The sequence below is a fragment of the Bombus pyrosoma genome, linkage group LG7 (genome assembly GCF_014825855.1).
Source record: "Bombus pyrosoma isolate SC7728 linkage group LG7, ASM1482585v1, whole genome shotgun sequence".
In the NCBI taxonomy this organism is placed as follows: domain Eukaryota; kingdom Metazoa; phylum Arthropoda; class Insecta; order Hymenoptera; family Apidae; genus Bombus; species Bombus pyrosoma.
The window spans coordinates 4,810,037-4,831,253 of record NC_057776.1 but is presented as its reverse complement, the minus strand read 5'-3'; the positions used below and the strand labels follow the sequence as shown (position 1 = coordinate 4,831,253).

At 43.7% G+C, this 21,217-nt stretch overlaps 4 protein-coding genes across 21 annotated transcripts in view; 1 reads left to right on the top strand and 3 right to left on the bottom strand.

Moving 5' to 3' along the window:
- The first annotated feature begins 40 nt into the window (after nt 1-40).
- On the top strand, nt 41-14,037 carry LOC122569771. Of its 11 annotated transcripts, none has more exons than XM_043731331.1 (10): nt 41-735; nt 2,728-3,270; nt 9,572-9,702; nt 9,833-9,937; nt 10,728-11,480; nt 11,610-11,764; nt 11,838-11,996; nt 12,113-12,382; nt 12,468-12,719; nt 12,839-14,037. In XM_043731331.1, exons 2-10 carry the CDS (start codon nt 3,143-3,145, stop codon nt 13,181-13,183), a joined length of 2,298 nt encoding a protein of 765 aa, XP_043587266.1. In that variant the 5' UTR covers nt 41-735; nt 2,728-3,142; the 3' UTR covers nt 13,184-14,037. The 11 variants fall into 11 exon arrangements, 10 of the variants coding, with proteins under 10 accessions (XP_043587266.1, XP_043587273.1, XP_043587271.1 ...); XR_006317575.1 differs by lacking the exon at nt 41-735 and having other exon boundaries at nt 777-3,270; nt 12,839-13,650; nt 13,768-14,037; XM_043731332.1 differs by lacking the exon at nt 41-735 and adding an exon at nt 777-2,614.
- An 87-nt stretch (nt 14,038-14,124) lies between these two features.
- LOC122569774 (methyltransferase N6AMT1) lies at nt 14,125-14,908 on the bottom strand. The gene has a single exon (XM_043731351.1). It carries the CDS (start codon nt 14,774-14,776, stop codon nt 14,138-14,140), a length of 639 nt encoding a protein of 212 aa, XP_043587286.1. The 5' UTR covers nt 14,777-14,908; the 3' UTR covers nt 14,125-14,137.
- LOC122569775 (SNAPIN protein homolog) lies at nt 14,751-15,913 on the bottom strand. Its single transcript, XM_043731352.1, has 3 exons — nt 15,781-15,913; nt 15,387-15,666; nt 14,751-15,224 (listed from the first exon to the last, which is right to left on the bottom strand). The coding sequence occupies exons 2-3, from the start codon at nt 15,536-15,538 to the stop codon at nt 14,897-14,899; spliced, it is 480 nt and encodes a 159-aa protein (XP_043587287.1). The 5' UTR covers nt 15,539-15,666; nt 15,781-15,913; the 3' UTR covers nt 14,751-14,896.
- Nucleotides 15,914-16,212: 299 nt separating this feature from the next.
- The window catches only part of LOC122569772 (Kruppel-like factor 2), a 44,924-nt gene continuing 39,919 nt past the window's right edge, over nt 16,213-21,217 (bottom strand). For all 8 annotated transcript variants that reach the window (XM_043731344.1, XM_043731342.1, XM_043731343.1 and 5 more), the window contains one exon: nt 16,213-19,186. In XM_043731344.1, the coding sequence (XP_043587279.1) occupies nt 18,993-19,186 (194 nt within the window). In that variant the 3' untranslated portion in view covers nt 16,213-18,992. The remainder of the gene's footprint in view (nt 19,187-21,217) is intronic.

Here is a 21,217-nt window from a genome sequence, read left to right as displayed (position 1 = left end):
TTTCCCCTCCCCTCCCTCCCACACACACATTCGGCTCGTATTCGATACGATTCAATTATATCGATAGTCAATGTAGGAGATTCCATCTGTACCGTTAGTCTCGTTCGATGCGACGAATATCACACGAAAGAAAAACAATATTCGTGTTTCAGGATTCATACAAAACGATCGAGTTTTCGCGCTCGAATTTCAAGACGCGCGAAATACACAAAGAAATATAGAAAGCTGCTTGTTCGCCGGACACCGAATACATAAAACGGTCGTTAAACGAAAAGTACTGAAAAATTATGACAAGTGAGATTTCCGGAAGAGAGAGAAGGTTATTGAAATCTGTAGATACGGTTACGGTAAAAGTTATCTGTAAGCGAATCTAATTACGCGTGATTTTAGCTGCGTGTTACTAACTTTGCACCAGATCGCTGCAACTCCACTTTTAACCGAGTAGTTTCGCGGCTGAATACCTGTCATCTATGTTTTACTCGCTACCGCTTTGCGCAATCTCGTTGAACTGTTCGATTTCTGTTTACAACACTGCGCTACTCGCAACAAATTTCCCAAAAGACCGAGAGTATTCATACACACAAATGCGGTGTGTGTGAATGTGCGCGCGCGCACACATACATTTTCAATCGAAAGAAGAGAACGTCGAATCAATCGGTTGTAGCTTAATAGAAATAGTTGGTGATATCTTCTACGAAGGTGGCACCGGTGTTCCGAAGATCGAAGAAACCGACGGTAAGTCCACGAACGTCAATAAGGTAGGATATCACTTTTACCAACTATTGTGTAAACAGCCGCACTGCCTTCCATCACAGCTTGCTACATTCAAATCGTTCCAACTGCTAATTATATACTTTCGTGTCCTTCTTGCCTGTTAAATTTTCATTCCTTTCTTATCAATCGTTCCTAGCACTTTTTCCCTCGTAATGTGCGCCCAAAGCGCGTTACACTTTACTATTCAGGGTGCTGCTGCGTTGCAAAACTTTCTCCTTCGTTATCCTTTTGTATTTGCATAAAAAATAGTTCGTTCTGAAACTTGGTCACTCTTTTATGACGCGTACCATCCGTTGCTTTAGTCAACAACGAATTTGCATACTTCGTTGCGTAACAGACAAACTAAAGAAGTATCAAACGGGTCAGTCTGGGTTCGAACATTAAGAGAACCTTTCGCTCGTCCATTCATTCTTACGTTTGTTTCGATGATTCAAACGTTCCAAGGCGGGGAATACATGTAATCGTAGTTCTTCGATGCATCTAAACCAAATAACTATATAACTAAGAAACGTCGAACTATATATATAGTTCCATTTAATCCCAAAATTAATTCGAATCGTAATTAATTATATTGGTAACAGCAACAACAAGAACAACAACAACAACAATAATAATAATAATAATAATAGTAGTAGTAGTAGTAAAAAGGAGAAGAAAAAGGGAAATTAACCATGGCGTAAGTCGTAAAAATAACGACAGACCGTAACCGTAGATATAAAGCTGAAATTTAAGTTGAAAAGCAGTAAATCGCATCGCTCTTGTCCGTTGTTTTCATGCACCGCACGACGTAACAGATTTAATAGCCTGAAATTTTCTCATCGATTCGGCTAATACGACTAACACGGCTAATACGGCTAATCCAGCTAATACGGCTCGCAGCTGCCATCAAATTATCGTTGCGCTTAAAATATTCATCGCGCAATCCCCTCGATCCAAATGTCTGTCACTGATCATGCAATTGAACATACCGCGAAATATATCGAAAAATCGTTGCAATTTCTCATACGCTCTCGTCCAAAAGTACAATTTTCAGCATTCTGGCTACTTTTTCTTCCATCAAACAGTTATATCGATACCGATTAATTAATCATCGCTGATATTCGGAAACTTGACTTTCTTTCGCTTCCTTCTCTTTGCTTCGTCTTTAAACGTGTCTTTAAACGAAAATACTCACGTTGAAAGGAGTACGATATCGATAGACTTTTTAAAAGCTCGCCACTGTCCATTCCGTTTTCGGTGCTATAATCGTTATCGATAGGTTTGGCGCGCTTCGATTATCGCTTCGCTGTGACGTAACTCATCTAATAAATCATGAAAGTTTTGAGACGTTAAAATTCTTACGAGCGCCGATAGAAAGCTGGTAATAAAAATAACACGATTACAGCGACCTTTTAAACACGAAAAACTCGACAAACACAGTATCTATCTTTGTTAAACTTTCGCCATTACGCAGCGTATTTTCGTAGTTTTCGAAACTGAACGTTTGAACTTTTATCAAATTCTCTTCATTTTCCATAGTTTCGCCCGCAGTTAGCCTCGATCGTAATTAACAAAAATATTTCCTTTCGTTGGTAATATCGGCGGATGCGGTATGGGTGCATCGGCTGCAACAAAGTTACCGTCTGTTCACGCGGACCATTGTTTATGGATTTGCCCGACATCGACGAAAGTCGACGAGATAAACACGCGTAAGTGCGTATTCGCGTGCCGCGGACGCAGAAAACGTGACTCTCGCGAGTTGCCGGCGAACATTTGCCAGGCAACCGTAATTCTTTCGATTCGATTTAACCGGAGTACCAGTGGAAACGAGGCGACCAACATTTTTGCCGCTCTATGTGAGGTTAGCGTCGCGAGAAGTAGCCAATGTAATTGTTCGTTGCGTAATAAAAGGGAAACACGTGAGGCCGAGCACGACGATAATCGATTATTCGATAACCGATTTTACGATTTTAGAAGGAGAAACTTGAATCGTCGCACGCACTCCAACGAAGACCGCGTAATCGGCGAGCGTTCCAGAGATAAAAGAAAAACTGTTTCGACGAATGTATTGGGTTGGCAACTAAGTGATTGCGGATTTTGTCAATACCATCTAATGACAAAACCCGCAATCACTTAGTTGCCAACCCAATAGAACTGCGGACGATGAAACTCGACTGGAAAGACCGCACGAACCAGCTTCGCACCTCATTCAGCTGTTAAAACGAATCCTGGAAATTGGAGGAATTTTCGCATAACGCAATTTCGTTGATGCATTTTTCTGATTCGTCGCTGCTCCTGTTGACGATACAATTACGCTAGGCTACAGCGATGGCACGCTCTTTCTACAAACCGGCTAGGAAAGGGGGTACAATACCTATATAAAGCTTGAATGAAGATGCTCCCAGCTATTCACTCTCACCTTTCTCACAAGCGTGTACACGACGCAAATCTTCCGCACGAATCACGAGGGAAGATCGGCTTCGTGTTCGTCTGCCGTCAAAAGGACTTCGCTGCGAGGTGAGTGTCTGAAATTTGCTCGCATTTCATTTCCGTCCATTTCTTTACAATTTCCTATTTTTATCTTTCTTTATTTTTCTTTCTTTTTTTCTTTTCTCACCGAAAATTTCAATCCGATCGTCCGCTGTTCGCGCCACTACGAGCAAACTCTGGGGAGAAAGCGTCGTGGTGACAAATGTACGGAGCATCGTGCGCGATATTCGCAAACTCCTCTCGATAGCAATCGCTCGAATCGATCGATGTTTCCGCTAGAACGAAAACCAGCGAATGTAGCGACGTTTACGAGCACGCGTCGCATTTTCACACGGTAGAAAACGCATGGAACTTGGAAGGAGAGATACAAATTCATTGCACCGCGAAGAAGAAAGCCACGTTTCGTGTGCGGAATGACCGATGTTGCCCGTGACTGTAGTCTACACCAAGCGAGACTATTTACGTTAAAAATAGCACGCAACTTTAAACGAAACGCGAGTATATCGATTCGGTTTTTCTTCCTTTTAACGGCTATGTCGTTCGTACAAATTCGACGTTGATGTAACGAGAAACGATGGGGAAGTTACAAGTCGCAGCACGAGGAACTCGCAGAGGCTGAGATCGAATTCGGTTCGATACTGCGCGACCTCCACGTTCGCCACGCATGAAGCTGCTTTAGTGTTGCTTTAGTTACGGTCTAGTTGCTTTATTTTGCAAAAGGAAGTTCGTGACGCGTGCACGCGATATACCTTTGAGAATGTGCAAAATTCAGGTTCCACCAAGACCGATATTCACCGAACGAAAGAAAGCGGTGTCGATAACGATAAGCAAACGCGAGGATCTGGCAGACGAGCGAACGCGAGAACGCGCAGCGAGAACGAGAGTGAGAGTTAGAGCGAGAGCGAGAGCGTGAGCGAGAGACAAAACGAAGACGGTCGATTTTGGTAGCCGCATCCCGAGGAAAGCGCGCTGTCTGCACACTTACGCTAAACATCCGCGATGTATCCGCGACTCCACGCTAATCGTTAGATCAGTGGTACTCAGGCTTTTCCTCCTTCGCCGACCCTTGGCATCTGTCGTTCGAATCCAGGTCGAAGGTAGCAAAATACACATGAAAAATTCCTTCACGCGTTCTTTGACCAATAAAATGACGTAACTTCGTTGGCTGTAGAAAGAACTCGAAGCGTAGATGCTGCAATCTTCGTTTAACGTTTCTCGTCGCCGAGAGCGAGTCCCAAGTCCTAAGTGTCCGCACCTATAGAGAAAGTCATATATCATCGAGAAGAAGCGGAAAGGGAAAGTTTTCCGAAAACGATACGAAGGAGCATGAGATCTTTCGAAATATTTGGGTAATCGAGTGTGTGATTTTGTCGGATTGCAATCGCGTAGATGATCGCCGCCTTCTAACGTGGCCGATGCTTTTGGCGAGTCGAAACCTTTCGGCTTTCTCCGTGGCGAAGGTCGCGAGAAGGCCGATTTCTCGGTACTTTTTCTACGTAAAAATCAATGTTCCTCGATATGTGCGATACTCGTGGAGACCAATTAAATTCTTCGCGTATAAAGCGAAAGTGTTTTCTGTTTTGCTAGATTCCATTATATCATCTTTCGTTGGTTTCACGGTACATCATCTTTTGCCGGTAAGAACCAACGGAAGGTAATTACCCTAATTAGCCGGCAATACCTCGTTTCAACGATTCAACGATTTGACCGTTGTAACACGGTGAACGTGAGACGGTAGAGTTCCCTCTGAAAATCACAGACAATCTTCGAATTGCGAAACACGATTCGAACGTTGTCGCAACTCGGCGAGAAAATTGTTATCGATCGAGAAACCACGGAGCCTGTGCTTCCGTAGAACACGAAAACAGTTTCCCTAGTTCCGCTCGACGCCTAACCTATGTTACGTTCTAAACATTTGTCATTTCTAAAAAGACTCGGTCAGACATCTCGAAAATCTTCTTTGCGACCTTAGATTCAACTTGCCACAGCGTTTCCGAATTCTATCGAATTATACGATGGCCACACCGCAGCTAGAGACGAATACGCCTTCGCGTACCGGTTTTAGGAAAAGCTTCGAACCGGCTGTTCGACGCGACCTCGTCGTCGATCCGCCTCCGGCTGACATTGCGAAGTAGAAACCACGAGGAACAATTTGCGCGCGCGCGCGTGCACACAAAGACCCGCGCGCGCACACAAAGACCCGCGCGCGCATCGCGTTTCACGACTCGTAAGGCAATCGATGTCCTCGTAACCCAGACCTATCGGACGTAACTGCCAGTTTTCACTAGCAGAACTCTCGCAACTCGCAACCACCTCCAAACGCTCTTCTGCTCTCCGCTCTTGTCCCTTCTCGTTAGCATGATTAACGTCCGATAGCGCTACAATAATTTTTTTTTCTATAGCTTCTCTAGATAATCTTCGAAACGTCGTAGCTCGCTTTCACCGCTTGTTTTCGAGGCGCCGATGTTTTCCGTTTAGGCTTGCAAACTAAAGCGTTCGGGTATTTTGAAAAGAAGGCTGCTCGATTTAACGCAACGGGAAATTGGAGGATTCGCTTTTGAGGATGATTCGGCGGTCTCCGTGCACTGTGCGTCGATCAGCTGTATGGTTAACACGTAAGAAACGATCTTTGGCTAGATCTTGGCACAGCCTGTGTCTAGCGCGAGGCTTGTTACGAAATGCGGATAATGAACGAGCAACGTTCCGTCATCTTATTAAGCTGGCGCATCCAGTCGAAAAGTGGAGGCGCAGAAGCGAAACCACAGCATCTCAAGTGCACGTTACACTTGCTCAATCGCCCTGCCGCAAATAACCACTTTAGCCCCTACCAACTTTGCAAACTCTACAAACCGCTGTTTACAAACCTGACAAATTTCCCTATGATAATCGCGCTACTGCGTTACCAACGTGAATCGCTGCTCGCAATTACCGCACGCTGCACACCCTGCAGGCTTCTCCGGGCTTCTCGAGCGAGACGAGTTTAGAATTGGACGAATCAGCTTCCGAACGTCAGCTGCGTTGTTCTCGTATCGCTCGTACCGTATATGGCGTCTGAACGATATTGCGAATTTATTTACACACATGTGGAGGATGTGTATGTAAACAGTCGACGCATCGTCATCGATTTTAATCGTTCGCGATAATATGATATTAAGTTTGCACGTTAAAAGAGAAAGGTCGATCAAATATCCCATTACCTTGCTAATAGGTATGACACGAAAGAATCATCAGGCGAGTGTGTACGAGTTTCGTGACTCGGGTGATGGCGGTCGTAATTTCCTGAAATATTTTGCCTGGGAAACGTGATACCCAGATTGCTCGAAACCGATAACGAGATCCATTAGCCGAATTCTTCATCATCGTGGATGAAAAAAAAGAGAATATCAGAAAAACTTTCTCCAGTCGTCTTCTTGTTCCTTTTATTTTCAATGTCAGCGGAACGGGACAAAAACTACCCGAGGACGGGGAAAATGATAGAAATTTCGCTAGACAACGTTGTCAGATGTATTTATATCGGAGATATAAGAATACCGGACAATCGCATCTGTGTATCTGTATCGCTATCGCGCTCGTTATCGGATCAACTAGTCACGGAATCATGCGCCGCTCTATTCTAATATAATCGCAATCTCATTTGTGCAACGCGCTCTTCTTTTAATTTCTATATAAATATTTATAAAATGGGACGTTCCCACGCATATCATTACCATGTATTTTCCATTTCTCTCCACTCGGTCGCGATAGCTTCAGCGCGCGATGCTGTACAATTATGCGTTCGACATACAGGGTGTCTCTCAGTGAATCTGTTACAAAGCGATATCTCTGTAATTATTAATAACACGAAAAAATGATAGAGAGACAAATTGATTGGTTCTGTGCGACACTTATTACGGCGTGACTCGGATTTTTGTCGTGCTCATATGTTTGGAGATTTCGTTACTTTTGTAATTTCTTTTTCTTTTGATCGAACCTTATACTTTTAGTTCGATACACTTTTAGAACTTAAAAAACAAATTCACCGACCTCGTTAACCTAACGAACCGATCGTTTAACTCGCAGTTATTTCGATCGACATACGTATTTCGAACGTACCAAAATCGTATTGATCATTATTATAAAACATTATTGCCACACAACAAACGAATTACAGGGAAATAATTTTTGTTCGAAATATGTCAACTGGAATAATTTCGGATTAAATGATAGGTACGCTTAACGAGGCCAATGAATTTGCCTTTTAAAGATCTAAAAGGATATGGAACAAAAAGTATAAGGTCCATTAAAAAAAAAGAACGATGAAGAAACGAATCAGACCAGCGTTCCACGAAATCATATAATTTATCCACCTTTCGTTTCCTCTGTATCATTTTCCAATCTATTGGTTATACTATTAACAATCACCAATACATCGTTTCGTAAGAAAATTACTGAGAAACCTCGTACAATACGGCCGGTTCAAAGTCGATCAACCACGTGGTTTAACGATCGATTTGTAAACACGGTTGGCTCATCGGTTAGCGCGATTACTAATTTCGCGTTATGCGACTAATCGTCGGTACAGCCTGTTGTCTCGGCGCATCGTTTAGCGAACTTTGAGCGCAATTCCTAACACGTCGTTGAGTCCCCTCCACGCTGTTCTCACGCGGATTGTATTTTAATGAATAGGACGCGGAGAAGGCACTGTTTGTACGCGCTACGTCTCCACGCGTACGTACACACCGCGTTCCACCAATGCGGCAGCCGAGTGGATTCTTCGGCGGTTGATGAAAATTGAAATAGAAAATCTGATTTCGTCGACGAAAATGGAAGGAAGGAACGGCGCGCGTGTCGCATTAACGCGACGCCGTACGACGACCACGCGGACTGTGCAAAAGCATCAGCAGCGTGTTCTATCCTCGAGGCTAGCGCGACTTTCACCTTTCACCTCGATGAAGCACGACGACTCGCCGCGCGCCGGTTCACTTCTCGAACCTTTGCCCGAACGAGAAACGGGAAACGACGAACAAGGAACGGCGAGCAACGAACGGTGGACAACGTGCGGGTGTTTCTGAGGGAAGAACAGCGCGTCGTGATCGGAACACGTCCGCTATCAGCGTGACGAGCGCACGATCGATCGGCCGGGTATGCGCGGTACCGTCACGATTCGGTTTCACCGTCGTGCCGCGACGAATCGAATCCGCATCCGAGAGATATTGATGGAAAGCATCCGGGGATCCAGCCAGGTATTCCTCTCGTAACTCGTGAAAAGCGACAGTGTTTCGAATTTTCCTACCGAGCACGGACTTGTATTAGCGCGATCGAGTCGATTCGAGTCACGAGGAGAAAACGAAACGTCCCGTTAATCTTAATGGTTTCGTTTCTTTCGAGATTTCCGGTATAGGGAAGCTGTGAACGTCCTCTCTTCGTCACCTTGGCGATCGTAACACGTGCGCGTAATACGGTTCCTGATTTTCTCACGAAAACGATTCCTATCCAAACCGATTATGCTTACTTTCTCTGCGACATTGAATACCGTCCAAAATAAGAAAAAAGAGAAAACTGGCCTTTTTCAAACGCCGAAATAGGCGAAGTTACGTAGAATCGCTTGACTCGGCAAAACACTGCGTCAGGGTATTGAGATATAGCCGGAGGCGGATGGAGTAAAGAAGCTTCTTCTCTTCGTATAAAAGCTTCTCCTTTATGTGCAAACGACAGCGGATTAGCTATGGGTCGAGTCGTACTCGTGTTTTGGCCGAATTTCTCGAATTACAGCACGGATAGGAGACTAGAAGATTGCCGGTTCCTCGTAATCTGATCTGACGAAACGTCACGCACACGTACGTGAGAAGAGCAAAACAATGGTGGAAACGGCCTTTCTCGGGACCAGAAAACTGTTCAACGATTGTACCTTGCGAGATGCTCTCGTTAAGCTTTCTGTCGAAACGATGAATTATGTGGAAACGAGCCGAGATACCGTCAATTCGACCAAACGGCATGAGACAAAATTATCGTTCACGTGACGTCGTGTCTGCGAAAATCCTAGGCTTCCCGCGATATTCGCGATAAAATGCTACGTATTGTAAATTAGGGCGGCGCTCGTTAGCCTTTCGCGTCACAAAGGCAAGCGAACCGGATAACAACCGGTTGCACCCTCCATTGTCTTCACTCGTATGGCAGGAAACGAGTTCGCGGCCTTGAAACGCACACGCGAAAGACACAAGATTTCGTATCTTCGTTAACGACCTCGTTCGATATTTCTCCGATCGGTAAATCGCTGTCGACTATACTTGTTCCCATTGAAATATTTCCACGAACGAGAAGAAACGAGTCGTCAAAGAAATGGTTGTAGGTTACAGGTAAAGAGGATGAAGAAGATCGCAGCGTTGCTGACCGTTGCTGGTCTCGTGGCCGTAGCCGTGTGCCAGGAATACATGCCAGGGGGACATGCGTTGTTCGTGAGAACGTCGTCATCCGCAGTCGGTAAGAAAGATACAGATCGAATCGTCGAGTCTGCCTCGACTACGATCGAGATCAGGAGGAAAGAAAGCGATAACGTAGAATAACAAATTTGCGAATGTTTTGATCAAAGTAATCGTTTGAAATCCATTAGCACACTCGAGAATCCAGCGAGCTGCCCCGGTATCGCCCGCTGACGTGATGGCGCAAAATATCCTAGAGTGGATTCAAGGGATCTACCGGCAGGGCGCACGTAAACGTACGTTCTCCACAAGGAGCTTACCCTCTTGAGAGGCAAACCCTAGAACACAAAGAATGCAATTTCCAAAGCAATGCGTTCTCCAGTAGTCTTTACCCTTTCACCGATCCTCTTTCGACCTCTTCAGTCTTCTGATACGCCAATCATGCTTTTTACCTCCGCGAGGAATCAACTCTACGATTTTGTTAATGATCGACGATAATTAGGTCACTTTGCTAAGGAAATCTCCGACATACGTATGCATGTGTAAAAGTAGAGAGATGCTGAAGAGGTTAAAGCTGCGTTTAAGGGCGAACGAAAACGGTGCTGATATTTGGACGAGTCAGTGACCCGAAAGCTCTGAAAAAACTATTGCGAAACTTTCGACGATCGTAGTAAGATCGTTCGGAAGAATAACCGTCATTTTGAAAATGCAATTAACCACATTTTAACGTGGATCCGCACTAATGCACGCTTATTAGCCGTTTCACAGCATATTACCGATAGAATCACACGGCAAAACTCACATCTAATAGAAGTATTTTAACCGAATTTCCAATATGATAACGAGAAGCGTTGCGCTCGTAAGCACGTGTAACGACGCATCTAGAATTAGAGAATAGGCGCGTGTTACGAGTACGAGAGACTAAACGCAGATATCGAGGTACGCGATCCGAACTTTCATACAGCGACTCGTACCATTTGAACTTAAAGGTTGTCGTTGAACGTCGAATCGCGAGGCTTTTCAAATGCTGTGCGCGATACACCGATGTATCTAGAATTCTCACAGCCGAGATCGTTCGTTTTGCAGCTCGTCAGCAGTCGGATCCTCCAGGATATCTACCGCCGTATAGCACGCAAAGACCACCGGAGAAACCTCGACCTTTCCAAGCGCCCTCGACCAGCCAGCAACCAACCTACACGACTCCTACTCAGAACCAGGCGACGAATTATCCTTACCAAAGACCGTCACCGAACGTCGGATCATCATCCGGTCAGTCGACCGTACAATCATCGCCGTTCTCCACCCAAAGATCGACGTATCTTCCACCGAACAACCAATCACCCTACGTACCATCCTCTTACAATCCTCGTCCTACCACGACACCGTCCTATTCGAACGCTGGCTCTTCCGCTTTCCCGCCGTATAGCTCCACTCCTCAACAACCCTCCGCCTCCGTTGGAATCTCGACCAGTTACGGTTACTCGACACCAGGCTTCACCACCAGTGCACCCGATAGATTCTCCACACCGTCCGGTTTCTCCACTACTTACGGCTATTCGACTCAAAGGCCGAGTCCTACCTACGTGCCATCCGCGCAAGGATCAGCTTTTAACGATGGATATACCATAAGCAACGGTTATCCGACCGCTGGCACCGGGGCCAATTCCTACGACCAAGGTGGCGCGGCTGGATATCCTTCCTCGCCGAGTAGCTACCCTTCCTCTACTCCTGGCGGAGCGTTTCCTCCTCAAAATACCGGCAGTGCAGCCAGCGGAACCAATGTCGTGAAACCCCCTGGAACCTCCTCGACCGGAATTGCTACCGGCCCTGGCGGAGAAGGTGCGCTTCTCTTCTTCGGATTAGCTTTGGCTGTTGCTTTCTCTTCTCGATGAAACTACAGAGGCGAGAGCGAAACGCCGAGAGTCACGGAATAACGTGAGCGTAATCGAATTTCATTCGCTGTTGTAGAATCGAGCGCTTCTGGAACGGGCGAGGGAAACGCGGAAGACGATGACTCGAAACACCCGCCGCATATTCACGCTCTTGATGTCGAGTGCAGCAAGACTATGATGACTATCAACATAGAGTTCAATCGCGTCTTCGACGGAGTCATTTATTCGAAGGTGAGCAACGTATGGCTAACTGTAAACTGTAAACAACGGGATGCCTGATATTCATCGTTATGTACGTTTGCAGGGATTCTTTACGAATCCAGATTGCAGGTACGTGGCACAGAATTCCGGACAAACTCGATATTCGTTTACGTTGAATCTAGATTCTTGCGGCACCCAATTCATCAACGATTTCGCGGGGCAAGCTGGCCAAGCATACTTGGAGAACGTACTCGTCTTACAGGTAGATCCGTTTCGTGCGACTACAAAACGACGCGAAGCTTCCTTTTCATCGTTTCGATGACGTTCGTGTCACTTACTTTTCCTTCGATATTTCTTTCTTCGTTTCGTTCCGTTCAGAACGAACCAGGTATACAAGAAGTTTGGGACACGGTACGCAGAGTTCGTTGCCTCTGGGAAGGAAACATCAATAAAGCCTTGACGGTTAACTTCTCCGTGGACATGTTGAATCAAGAAATAGTAACGTTCAGCGGCGACACAGCGAGCGCTAAGTTGGACATACAAGTGGGAAGGGGACCGTTCGCGCCTACTGCCGATGGCCTCGTTAAGATCGGAGAGACCATGACTTTGGTCGTTTCCGTAGAAGGAGATCCCGCCTTCGATCTCCAGGTATCGACTAGGTTTCGTAATGCGAACGAAAAGGCTTTCTGTTTTTATCGTTCTTAATCGTACTAATGGGTGTGTATGCTTTAAGGTTCGTGACTGTATTGCTCGCGACGAATCTTCCACCAACACGTTACAACTGACGGACGAAATGGGATGTATATTGAAACCTAAATTGTTCGGTGCATTCCAAAAGACGAACGATACCGGAAATACGGGAGCATCGATTATCGCGTACGCGTACTTTCAAGCTTTTAAATTCCCCGATGTGATGGACCTGATCATCGAATGCAACGTGGAATTGTGCAAGACCGATTGCGAACCATGTTCAAATACTAATCAGGTAACCCATTACAACGTAATCGTAATAATCAAACGTAATAATAAGTTATGTATATTCTCGTTACTTACCTATTTCGTTATCAGTTTAAATCAAAACGTTGTACCGCTTGGTCTTTTTAGCAAATCGAACCAGGTAGACGGCGACGATCGATAATGTCGACATCGACAAACGCGACATCGAACAGTTCGGACGTGTCACTCTCGGATCCGATACGCGTCGCTCGTGGCTTCAAAGTAATCATGGTGGAGGACTTGAGCAAAGCTAGCAATCAAGTTTTGGAACAGCTCGAGGAAACTGTCGTTGAAGAAGTTGCAAGAAGTTCAATGAACGTTTGCATGACATACAGTGGCTTTTATACCGCGATCTCGTTTTTCTTGACTACCATTCTCGTCACTACTATCAGTGCAGTTACGCTTTACGTCAAGTTACAACGAGTATACGGATCGAAAGTCATCTATTCGTAGAAGCTTCACTCGGTCTCGACAAATGACCACGGCTGATCGACTAACGCCACGATCACGACTATCCGTTAGCGTTCGTATTTTTCGTTACAAGCTATCGGCTTCCTAACGTGCCTGTCTTTCGTATTAGGTTTCATCTTGATCGCTCGTAATCTAGAATGACAAGCTGCACACAAGAGAGAATCGATGACGCGAAAAACACTTTATGATCGCAGTATAGCATCCTTGCGACATTCTTCGGGTGGTAACAATCACGTATTTTCGTTTTAATACTGGTAATGTCAATTTCACGCCATATTTCTCTTGTGTCGAAGTTTCAGATGTCCAACTGCCGTACTTCAACAAAACTAAAATTAAGTTTTTTATTTTAAACGCGAAGCGACGGCAAATTTCCAACATAGTACTTGTAAATTGTCAAATATGCCTGTTATTTACAACGGTGTTTTGACGATAAACGCCGTTCGACAATGGTACGCAAATACACAAGTATATATATATAACAATAGCGAGAAAATCGTCGTACGCTTATAGTATTTTTTGTTCGTTTTCATGTTTCGCTGAACTGCCGTTTTCCTTCGCATTGTTAGAGATACGACCGATCGTTAACAAGTACAACAAACTTTACGATTAAGAGTGACTTTACAATATGGCAAGTATAATATATGTATACAAATCATACGTAGTAACAAATAATTCTCTCACTTTATGTTAACATCTTTATCGTCTGTTTAGATTTTAGTTCTTAACCGACGAGTTATATTCATACTTTATAAATTTGTACAAAATTTCATCAATCATGCGTGTTATGTATCATATAATTATCGACCGTTTGAAATAAAAAATGGAACAACGAAAAATGAAACGCTCTTTAACCACTTCTTTCGTTAAAGGAATTCCCTTAATCAATCAGGTACAAACATATACACAAACAAGATATACATATATACACATATACTGTTATTTTATTTTCGTAAAACTTAATATATACAAATGCTCTCCCCTGATTTTTCTTTCTGCTACTATCTTGCCTACCATGTTCAAATCCATAAATGTACGTAAAATGTTTTCGGGATCGTTCTCTTTAATAACTAACAGATAAAATATTCCAGTGTTCGATAGAATATCAGGAATTTTAGGAAACACTCGTTCCATAACCTTTCTACCATTTGTACCACCTGCCCAAGCTTTGAACAAAATCTGCTCGTTAGAAATTTCATCGTCGCTGGTCACCACATACGGTGGATTAAATATCACGATATCAAAAACGCTATCGCTACGTATGCAATTTAATAAATCCATCTGTACGATATCTATCTCTACCAAATTTTCGGCAGCAGTTTTCTTTGAAATTTTACACGCATCGATACTGATATCGATCGCAAGATGGTAAGACTGGCAGTGTTTCTTCAATGCCATTGCCAGAGCCGTAATTACAATACCAGATCCACTACCTATCTCTAAACACATCACAGGTTTTGTAGCTTTTAGGACCTCTAAATCAGCTTCTAAGGCATCTATCAAGAGGAAGGAATCCTCTGAAGGTTCGTAAACTGATTCCAAATCTTTATCCGATAATCTAACTATCGGTGTATTCATGATACATGGAAAATATATAGAAGAATTTTTGTACAATTTGTTCTTTTCTTAGATATTTCTAAATTAAAGACAAAGCTAAAGAGGGACGTATCACAATTATTTTACACGTACTATCGTGTTTCATTCATATTCTTTAGAAACGTTAGCCCCTTTTTCTACTTCCACTTGTTCTTCTGTACTTAAAATATTAGAGGCATTACCATATGGAGAGCTACGATCCAGTAAAGCTTTCCTTTTTACTGTATTTTTCTCCACTGCTTGGTGAATTTTGTTCAATCGCTCTTGCGTACTTTGTAAAATGTTACTAACAATTGTGATTTTATGTTTAGCGTTGATCAACTTTTTAACATAAGAATCTGTTTCCAGCGGACACTGCAATACTTCGTTGATCCTCTGCAATTCTTCCGTCAACGATTCAATTCGTTGCTTTAATTCTATTTGACATATTCTGTGAAAATCAATGAATTTCAAAATAAGTAAAAAGTCAAAAGATCGTACACGCCGATGCAATATTCAAGTATTTCGAAAAACTTTGAGACATTATATCAATAACATGTCGAATGTTTACATCTATACCGCAATACATATTTAAGAAAAAAACGTTACATACCTTGTGGCACGAATTCTTTCGTCTAATTGATCCACTGTAGGTTTCAAAAGGCTCATAAGACCTTCTGTTAGAGCATCTCTCGTTGGATTCTCACAAAAATCGTCTATCTTGTCATCGATGGACGTATTATCACTCGCTGTATCCACATCCATGTTTTACTTCTTTCTATAATACAATACTTTCTGTTCTTTCTACCGTTTTTCAGATGGCGCCACCTGCCGCATTAGGTCTTTCATCGATTAGATTCTACGAGTTTTTCGTCCAGCAACTAACTGGAAATCTAGGGGAAATTTGCAATGCGCTTTCAAATATTCCCAAATGAGAAATATACGTCTCTTGCTAGGGATTTCATATTTTATTTACACAGATATGGTCACATTGAGTGGTATCGTACCTTATTACCTTTATCTTGCTCCGAGCATCGAGTTTCGTATCAAATATAGGTTAGAATCGAATCGAATAACACATCAAAAATTTCAACCAAAAGGTTTGTTTATCGATGATACAATTTACATAGTTGTATTACGTAAATGTATGTAAATGTATGTAAATTTCACATAATATATTTTTTGTGGAAGATTCGTTTTGACTTGCGCATTATTTAAACGTTGTTTGCGGAAAAAAACAAACCGTTATTCTATGCATGCAAATGAAAAAATGAATTTATGTATATGCTGCAAGAAATAGATGCTTATCAAGTGTAGTGGTATATACATACCTCCGCCGCAAAATAATTTTTTACATCATTGTCTATAACATACTTTGTGAAGTAGCTGCGATGAAATTCTTAATCGTAACAGACTTTGAATATGATAATGAATATAAATGCGGATAATTAAACGCGTTTATTTGCGATAATATAATACGTATATATCGTGATATATTTAAATTACACAACACACAAATTACAGCGATTTACAAACATTATGAACAAAATTCTAGGAAATCGTGTAGGAAAATGCGTGAAATTTCGTCACAACAGCCTTGAATTTTCTATTTCGGTAAATGAGGTATATCTGTGTTAAGATTAATGTTGGCCTAGCAAACGGATTGATCGACGATCAGACATGGAAGAAGAGTGCCGAAAAAATGAGGTAATACGGGTTAAAAAGTCGCGAAGCAGATTTAACCCTTTATCTCGAAGAGTGTTAGCATAATTCATAGCATAGATTCGTGAATATTTATATACGTTTGTGAATTTGTTGTTTCTCAAATAGTACTTTCGAATAAAAGAGGAGGCAAAATCGGAAGTAATTGGAAACCGAAACGTGACATTTTTAAGTTAAACGCAAACATTTATAGTTGTTTCCGTAGCAGAAAACGGTAAATCATAGAATAATTGTTATAATACGTACGTTTTTGCAACTAGTTGTGCGTTAGCCTTTCACATTTCACTTAGGATAGCCGAATAAGAAGAAAGAAAGGAAGGAAGGAAAAAAGAAAAGAATATAGAGATCAAAAAAACACGACGAGGAACAAAAGGGAAGATATTACATTGCTTCGCGAAAATCTCTTTTTTTCGTTTTTAACTCACGATTAAGGAAAATCGTAGTTTTGTTATCTATCGTATCTACGTATGTATATATTACGTGTACCATTTTTCGCGAATGTAAATAAGATAAAATCGCAGAATCGACGCGAAAGTTACCGGTTCAAATATTTAAATCGCATATTATACAGATAATATTACACTAACTACATACGTATTGGATATGCATCGCTTTTTTACACGTATACACACATAAAAGTGCATAGACCTTTTAGCCGCAAAGAATGCGGCGTGACAGTTTTCGACGATTATACGTATATTTATATTTATATGCATACACATGTGCATACGTACATACTTATAACGTATACAATATACATATACATACATATAATATACACATATACGTAGACGAAACGTACCTAAACGAATTTGTACATAAGGCATCACTATAATAATTCGACTCTTCTCGCGTAAGTCGTATCGAGAGCATGGTTATGGATCTAGCGATCGTTCGACAAAACCTAGATTGACTCTCCTCGTTGCGGAACGGAGGGGATTCGATGCAAATGAACGCGAGCGACGGAAAATCGCGATAAAAAGATCACCAGTGAACAAACCACTTCTCAACTTAACTCATTATAGACATATCCTCATTATGTACACAAACAAATAAATTAACGCTTTCTTCGGAGCGGAGAATTTTCTATGCGCATTCTTATCGACGTTTGCGTCCTCTTGCAATCGGCTCCCTCGCTACTGTGGTTAGCTTAGTACAAAATAGATGCCATTATACTGCTGGCAGCAGCCGTTCTCGCAAAAAATTTAGCCTTTCTCACGTCTGATTGCTCCGTGTTCGAACGTTTGCTCGATTTACTCGTTCGCCTCGCACGAACGAAATAGACGGAATTTTAATATCTATTACCGACGAACATTCTAACGATACAGTTGCTCAAAATTACTCACATTCTCGAAAAATTACATTTCTGCTGCAATGTCGTCTCGTCGGTTGAACGACGCGTGCTCAGTTGACCTTTGCACGAACATCGGATTTCAAGAAGAAGATATTTTACGCGTCAACGAGTCCTGTAAATTGTAAATTATACGGCCGAAAGTAGAACGATCTACATAAATATATCGTAGTAAATCGGAACGTGCTCGTTAGCGACAGGTGGAATTGTCGAAAACTTTCAACCATAGAACGCAGGCCGAATTAAAATTAGACGATTTTACTCACGAGTCGTCCACGTCAATGAACGTTACCAATTAAAGATTTACCTCGCATTTCAAGAGAATTTGAGACAGAAATGTTCGCTCTAACGTCGATAGATATACGAATCTGCAAATTACGTACCTGACATTTCGTTTGTTTTTATTACGTCTATGGCGCAGTTCGGGCAACGGACGAAACTTCGCAATGCGACGAATCTTTCGAAATCTAAAGTCTCAGCGCTAAATGCAATTTATATTTATCGTTAACATTTATTTAAAAACGACTATCTTGAAACAGCAGAAAACACGTAGTAGAGCGGTAGTGGTCCAGCCACTACGATCGTAACTGCGTGTATGCCTTTCATCGTATCGGGCGAACAAACACGGTAACGTATTCGTAATCACGAGCGGTAAATAAGCTATTATCTCGACGATTATCGTGTATCGAGAGAAGCGATTAGCATTCGTAAAAAGCAGCGACCGAAACTATCGAAACCCTTCTCGTCGTCTCACGCATCGTTGAAGTCAGCGAAAGATTCAATCAAAGATTCTTCGTTAGCCACGACACTCGTTTGTTTATACGATTACTTTCCAATCACTGTCCACGAAAATCTAACAGAAAATAACGATGACGACTCGGAATATCGCGAAATCAGTTCGAACGAAAATATAATTAGGAATAAGAGAAACGCGCATAGAGACTCTCCAAGGATTTTCGGCCCAATACTCGAATTCGAGCTGGATTAAAAGAAAGAGTTAAGTTTGCAAATTTCTTCCTGGTAATCTGGGAGAGGCTCGAAGAGATCGGCATAGTTAGGAACGCGTACACTCGAAGAGTCGTTCGACGAAGACGAAGACGAAGACGGAGACGGAGACGGAGATGGAATCTCGGAAGAGCGGTATGGTCACTTGGCGTGCTGCTTCGGAAGATGCCGTTTCATGTGGAGTGCTAGGTGATCGCTTCTGGCGAAGGAACGCTCGCACACGGCACACTTGAAGGGCTTCGCACCGGTGTGCTTTCGATAGTGACGAGTTAATTCGTCGCTTCTGGCGAATCGCCATTCGCACTCTGGCCACTGACACTGGTACGGTTTTTCACCTGGAACAAAAACGGATACAATGCGTATCGATGCTTCGTAACTTTTGCTAGAGGCGTAGTCTAAGGAATTTTTTGCGTTTGCGTTTGTAACGCGGCACAAAACGACCTTCTGTACCGTTGGACGAATGACCGATTAAAATTCGCTAGATTAACGCGATGAGATTCAAACACTGGACCCTTTAATATGCGAATATCGCGTATGTAATTGGTTAGGTTAGCGTAACTTTCCGGGTTAACGGGGCGAAGCGGGATTTCGTTCGAAGGAAAGCGCGGTTTTCGCGCTGGAGAAAAGTTAACTGGACTCGAAGCGTATGCATCTTGGGACCGTTGCCTCGGTTGCAACCAAGCGAAGCTAGGTGAGGTGAGATAGAACGAACTGTAGCTAGGCGAGGCCAGATGAAGAGAGGTGAAGACAGTTGGGACAGGGCGGGGCGCGGCGCGGTGGCAAGGTGAGGTGAGGAGAGGCGCGGCGCGATGAGGCATGGCGAGGTGAGGCGCGGTGAGGTGAGGTGAGGCGAGGCGCGGTGAGGTGAGGTGAGGCGAGGCGAGGCGAGGCGAGGCGAGGCGAGGTGGGACGAGACGAGGCGAAGAGCAAAAGCAGGAGCAGGAGCAGAAGCAGGATCGGCGCGGCGCAGCGAGAACGCGAACGGATTGCGCTAGAATACAGGTGAGCGTATTGCGGCATGCGGGTACAGTTAAAGGTCAACGCGGCATCTCTCGTAGCCTAAGGTACTTCGTACATCTATCGCCGTCGCAAAGAGCACCGCTTTGTTCTTTAATAGGTCCCTTTCCTTGGCCCAACTACCGACGAATCGTGCACCACCGCTGCTGTCTCGACCGATCTCGCCCCCTTACCTCGCGCTTCCTCTCTCCGAATCTCTGGAATTCTCTTCGCCGTGCGCTTGCAACCTATCGCGTCGTCTCCCTTTCGCCCCCTTTTCTTCTCTTTCCTTTCAATCGATACCATTCAACGCGCCACGCTTCCTCCTTCGTGTCCTGTTTCACGTACGCCCTACCCTTACTTGCCTTTTCTACATACGATTCTACATTTAATCATCGATCGACTACTTTTTCCCCGATAGTCGTTGAAACGGAAAGAAAGCAAACGAATCCGCCGAGTAAATTGTAAACGTGTAAATGCCGATTGGACGACCGATAATCATTCTATTTATTCGCATTCCAATTACCCGTACTAATTAACTTGGCGGAACGTGTCCTTTCACGGCTGACGCGGGAAACGCTATTTAGACGAGTTTCTCCGAGCCGCGTCTGTTGTCAACAAACAGGTATGTGCTCGGAACTCGCAGACAAGGATCCCACGACCGCTCTTGGTCGCTCGAGTATTTTACAGCTTTCGCGCATTCCGGTGATAGTTCTCGCGAGCTATGCCGAACGTTCACGAATTCGGAATTCGACGTTGATAAGTGGACCAAGGAAAAAACCAAACAGGATTGGACGAAAGGCGATAAAAGGCATTTTGGTAAGGCCGTATTGAAAGTGGTCGGAGACACGTGGAATCTCGGCACGGAATCGAGAAAATCGTTTGGGGCGGCGATAGAAGTAAGCATCGGAAAATAACGAGCGAGAAGACTCGATAGCTGAGAAATACGCCCACGCATGCCGGTGACTCGTTCTGCCGTATGGAACACAGCTCGGTCTCGCTATGGAGACGACCCCAACCGGTCTTAGCCACACGCACGACTCCCATACAATAATCGGTATTACCACCACGAACGGCATCCATTCACGGTATTGCTCGTTCATGAGAATTCCGCGGCGATTTCTTCGAGACATCGTGTCCGCGTCGGCTGCGCCGAGGAGAAAAGGCCCGAACCAGCTTTCCGGTAATAGCTTTTTTCTCTCGTCGTCTAGCCGTGTCTGTCGCGTGCCGTGTCTTCATATCGTGCCATCTTCGGCGACACGCGTCTCGTTGCGGAGATTCGCGGCAATAGATTTATCGTTTGGCCCTGCGTTCGCGCGTTTGTCCTTCGAATGGAGAGTTAATCGTACCGTTGAAAATGTACTGGCGAT

Excerpts from the sequence above, each read along its gene's own strand:
- LOC122569775 (XM_043731352.1), bottom strand. The coding sequence starts at position 15,538 with ATGGATGTGGATACAGCGAGTGATAATACGTCCATCGATGACAAGATA. Across the intron at positions 15,225-15,386 it reads GAAAGAATTCGTGCCACAAG|AATATGTCAAATAGAATTAA; the intron begins GTATGTAACGTT and ends TGATTTTCACAG.
- LOC122569774 (XM_043731351.1), bottom strand. The coding sequence starts at position 14,776 with ATGAATACACCGATAGTTAGATTATCGGATAAAGATTTGGAATCAGTT.
- LOC122569771 (XM_043731331.1), top strand. The coding sequence starts at position 3,143 with ATGAAGATGCTCCCAGCTATTCACTCTCACCTTTCTCACAAGCGTGTA. Across the intron at positions 3,271-9,571 it reads CAAAAGGACTTCGCTGCGAG|GTTACAGGTAAAGAGGATGA; the intron begins GTGAGTGTCTGA and ends AAATGGTTGTAG. Across the intron at positions 11,997-12,112 it reads AGAACGTACTCGTCTTACAG|AACGAACCAGGTATACAAGA; the intron begins GTAGATCCGTTT and ends CGTTCCGTTCAG.